Below are 5,403 nucleotides of genomic sequence, written 5' to 3' on the forward strand. Positions count from 1 at the left end.
TGGATACTGCTAGATGTTTGGGTGAAATGGATGATTTTATTTGTATTGTTTCTAAATCATACGCGAAAAAACATATGTATGGAGCATGGGATCTATGTGGAGATGAACCTGAATGGTTTGAAGTCTTTCCATATTTGATGCAATTATTGCAAGCTATTATGTTCTCTGAGCAAGCACAACAATGTGTGAAAGATACTTCTCAAAACTAAAGAACATAAAGAATGATGATAGATCAAAAATTTCATTCGAGACCCTAGATATGTTAATGTTTTTATCTCTTAGTCCACTTCATGCTTTAAATGAGGTAGATTAAAGTGCTATGGAAACAAATGAAAACTACAAAGATATTTCTATTGGGAAAATAGATTTATATTTTGACAACAAGTCCAAATATTTTTCAAAATCATTGTATGAATAGAAGAAATATATATTTACCTTTTTCTAATGGAATTTGAGAAAAATGTTTGCTTATTTACTAAGTTCTATTAAGATTTAATAATATTTTAATATACCCACTCTTCAAATTTTTAAGATTTTTAAGATTCCTTTTTTAAAAAAAAACTATTTAATATACTCTCGTTAATAAAAATACAATTTTTTTATCAAAGTTAACTAAATATATACCCTTTCAAATAAAATTAAGACCAACTCTTCAAACTTAATTACACATTCACACAATACTTGTTTTAACTGATATACACATGAGATAACAACTCTGCCAAACATCATTAATGCAACTTTGGAAACTAAAATATTCTAAATGATATACACCTGAGATAACAACCCTGCCCAACATCATTAATGCAACTTTGGAAAGTAAAATATTCTAAATGATGTGACCACAAATATAAGCCAGCATAAAACCAGTTGCAACATTAAAATTCATAGAGCACTTCTACAATATTCTAAGCAAAATATTCCTTCTTCACTTTCCCCTCACAGAAATTTAGATAACCAAATAGGAAGCAACGAGCACATGACCTCGGTGCTCATCAACACATATAAATAAGATCTCATATGAGGTTAGTAGGGAATCAAAGCCTCTCTATGAGATGGAAAACCCTAAAACTTCTTCAGGTACCACGCTCTGGTTGATAAACTTCGACCCAGCAGGTATAAAAATATGATCGATCTCATATGAGGTAGGGAATCAAAGCCTTTCTGTGAGATGGAAAACCCTCAAACTTCTTCACGTACCACGTTCTGGTTGATAAGCTTCGACCCAGAAGATATAAAAATATCATCGTCACTGTGCAGAAGCCAAAAGAAGTCTGGGAGATGAAGGCGAGGCCAACGAAGTCAATAATTTCGAAAAGATAATGTGGACACACCACAAACTCGAACAGCCCTCCATGTGGGATGGAGTACCCTTTCTCCCCATCCTTCCGGAGCCTTGACAACAAATAATGATGGTACAAGTTACCAAGCATGCCAATGATAAACAGTAGAATTCCCAGTGGCATCAAATCAATAGTTGGCAATGGCAAGCCCTCAGATATTTCCATCACGTAAAAGAAGCTCACAGCTTCCAAACTGTAAATAAAAGAAATAAGCATGGCAGTGTGGATGCCGATCCCTCCAGAATAGCGATGAATAAATAGCACCTGGATGAGAACGTGTATAGAAATAATTGTAATAGAGAAAAAGCTGCATAGGTATATATTAGAGACAATAAACACATGAAATGGAAAGAGTCACTGTATGACGAGTACCTCGACAACCCTCTTGAAGAAATGAAGGGCTATTGCAACTGTCAGGACCAGAAGTCGAGTGCTAACTTCCATTTGTATATTCCACTTGACTGAAAGGTGCAACAAACCCAACTTCTGAAGCAAAATGCTCGCTTGAGGCGACCCTAACTTACAAAACAAATAGAAAGAAGCAATTAGCAAGGCTGGTGTATAGAAAATAAGCATTCCTATAGTGCTGGACAGCTGAGGTGATGGAGATCCTCGACGATTAAATTTGGAGTAGTTGAGATTTATGTTTTTGAATTCCATGAACCCTAACAGCAGGCCAGAGACGATTAGAAGTATCTCTGATGCTTGAATAAATACAGAGGGAGGACTCTGCAACAATAACAAAGAACCCATTCTGATTTATCGTGCAATGCCAATTCTTTTACAGTGGGTGTTGCGATCAGTATGAGGACCCAGAGCTCAATATTTAAAGAACGAATTGCATTAATGTGCTGCAATTACTTGCCACCAAACGGTAGCTTAAAAGGCCTGTACAGCAAGTAATGAGCAGGACAACCGTGTCTTGTACCTTCCCGTCGACCACAAGGAGGACGTCGGCGTCCTTTACTGAGCGGAAAATTTGGCAGGATGGCATGGCCAGAAATAGTAACAATCTTACAATAATTTTTAATACTTGAAATGGATTTAGCACTATGAAAAATATTCTTCATATTTAAAATCTTGAAATTTGAAATTTGACTGCTATAATTTGGATTTATAAAAAATGAAGCAAGATTAAAAATTTTCAAAAATACTGAAATTTATATAAAAAATGAAGCAAGATTAAAAATTTTCAAAAATACTGAAAAAAAATAATTCCACTGTAGATTGCAAATTTAAAACTTTCATAAAAAAACCTTAAACCAGCTAAAATTTCAAATCTAAAATACCCATCAAATTTAACAAATTTATACTACGCTAATGCCAGTTTTGATTATTTTAGCACAAAAGATTGACAGAGATGATTTTTTTTTTTTTTTTTAACTATAAATCGCCCTGTGGCTCAGTCAAATTCCATCCGTACTCCTAAGACTGGACCAAAACACGGAAGTAACCATTTCAAGCAGCGAAATGGGTTCACATTATTCACCATGATGTGTGCATTCAATGCTATCTGTGGTCCTCGCTGTCACTTCGGGAACCGGATGAAGCCGGTAGCCTGCCCGAATCGCATCCAATACCTGGACGAAACTTGTCACCAAAGAAATTAAAAGCTCTTTACAGCTGAAACTGATATGTAATAAAAAGACCTCAGAAATGGCTACCAAGAAATTAAAAGCTCCGGTACAATACAAATTGATTTACATCTGACTGCCCAAAGGGTAATCACATGTCCTCCAATGTATTTATGGGTCTGCAAAAAATCAGCAAATCATACCTTGTCACCAAAGAAATTAAGGCGAGCAAAAGGCTTTTTCCACCATTGGTACTTTACATTTTTTATGGGTTCCCAGTGTTCGTGGTGAGACGAAAGAGATTACAATGCACACATTAGTTTATTAATAGCAAGAGACACCTATGCAGTAGGCATGTCCAGAAACGACGCAAGGGCGGGTGGAAAGAGCAACTTCAGAGACTTGCAGACAGGTCTTAGCGAAATTGCTGTGAAAAAAATGAAATCTCTGAAGAAGATGAACCAATGTCTCCCAAGCCCTCCTGGAATTTCAAATTTATGTTGTCAGTCAAATGAAAATTTGATGATGTTATTCGTTTTTAGTGGCTTTCCATTTAAGTTTTATACAGATTCATGGGATCTATGAGACTATGATGGTGATATCTTTTATCAGTGTTTTTTTCTCCTCATAATGTGATGCATCAGCTCATGCTTTTCTCAGAAGCCTTACTGTCTTCAGTACAGTCAGGTTTCTTACATGTAATCCTATCAGAATATGTTTGTATATATTGCCTCAATATTAATAAATGCTTTTCTTTCTGGAAAAAAAAAAAATATACTTGTAAGTAGTTAAAAAAAAATCTTCTAAACATAATAACATACTAGTTTAATTTTCAATGCAGAAATCTTTTTAAAGAAATGTATAACAATGTTATTTAATTAGACAATGACACTCCTTTAATCTTACTGTATTCTTCTGTGTGTCTCATTTCCAGTCCATCCACCTAAAATTTGTAACAAGAAACAGAAACATTTCTAATGAATCTACCAAATAATAGTGACTAGAATTAAATGCTGCAAACAGATGGTCTAAATCATTGATTTGAATTTAAATTGCAACAGATTGTCTAAATCATTCATTTGAATTTAAATGGCTCATTAAAATTTATGATGTTCCATTCAAATCCTTACGCGTCAAATTTATGGTTTCAAATTTTATTTACCAAAGGAACAATATTTCACCGGCATGTGTGTAGCCTGCATCAGCCCCTTCCATCATCAACCAAAACGGAATTCTGAATTCCAGGACAGCTACATGCCCGAGGTGATTAGAAAAGAGAAAAAAATAGGCTAAGGGGTGAATTAATGAAGCAAGATGATATCCTCCGGCCTTTCCATGTAGGGCTCAAACTTCCATACATGACTTATTGCTATGTGCTCCCATCTTTATTTTTATTTTTATTGGTTAAACATTAGACATTGAATTATTTGTGGTCTCTAAATAAACAACATTCAATGTTACATCAATCGAATTTGTTTAATAATAAAAAAAAAATTAAGTTTATTTGGAATTTTTTTCAAGGTTTTAAGAAATGGGCGGGGTAGTTCTCTACAGAAACATCATGGGCTTTCTTTTTTATACATATATTACAGATACGTGTCAGAACTATGCTGACAACCGTCAAATCATTGATTAATCACCATAGACACATAAACGCCAACATCAGAACAAATGGAATTTTTTTCAAGATTATTTACGTAAAATTTAAAGAAATTTGATGAAATTAGAAATTAAATTGTAAATTTTTCATAATTTATAAAAATTTTAAAATACAAAATCTATATACTCAAAAATATGATTTTAACCAAACACAATAAAATTTAACTAAACAATTTTACTAAATTCCAACCAAACATAAATTATTTAATAATTAAAAAAACACCATAAAAATACAAGCCAAATATGATCAATCCATCCTTTATTATGCTCTATCATCGTACTTATAGGCACGCGTATTCCTTTAATGTCGCGGTCCTTTCCCTCATGTGTCAACCATGATACTGAACAACCATAATTTTCAGCATTGCAACTGCGAGCAGTGTCCGAAGTTTAAGTTTGTTTTTTGGTTTTTTTAGTATTTGGTAGATTTTTTTTTTAATACTTGATGGATTTTTTTTGTTTAGTTTGCTTAAAATTTGGTGGGGATTTATTTGTATTACAAGTTTGAGTTGTGAATTCTCTATAAATTGAGTGTAAGAAATTTTTCAAGATATTGAGTATATGTGATTAAAAAAGAATTTTGTTTAAGAATCAAAATTTAATTTAAAAAAAATGGAATATATATTGTTTAATCCATTGAAAGAAGAAGAAGAAAAGACACAGCTTTACACCAAAAGAAAAAAATAGAAAGAAGAAAAATTCTCTTTGAGTTCATCAAAATTAGGCTTCATGTGGTAAAGTCTACTGAAATGGATATTAACCAATGTTCCACCAAGAAGCGAGAGGTGGGGGCGAGGGAGCAAGGATATGGAGGAGTGGCCTATGCAAAA

General features: G+C 33.4%; 1 protein-coding gene across 1 annotated transcript; it reads right to left on the reverse strand.

Annotated features, from left to right (window-relative positions):
- Positions 1–849: 849 nt before the first annotated feature.
- On the reverse strand, positions 850–2,125 carry LOC149184222 (uncharacterized). Its single transcript, XM_089418857.1, has 2 exons — positions 1,713–2,125; positions 850–1,604 (listed from the first exon to the last, which is right to left on the reverse strand). The coding sequence occupies exons 1-2, from the start codon at positions 2,091–2,093 to the stop codon at positions 1,134–1,136; spliced, it is 852 nt and encodes a 283-aa protein (XP_089274983.1). The 5' UTR covers positions 2,094–2,125; the 3' UTR covers positions 850–1,133.
- Positions 2,126–5,403: the final 3,278 nt, after the last annotated feature.

Source organism: Pinus tabuliformis, chromosome 3_2 (assembly GCF_031772625.1).
Source record: "Pinus tabuliformis cultivar Carrire ecotype Pingquan chromosome 3_2, CPIR1, whole genome shotgun sequence".
Classification (NCBI taxonomy): Eukaryota; Viridiplantae; Streptophyta; class Pinopsida; order Pinales; family Pinaceae; genus Pinus; species Pinus tabuliformis.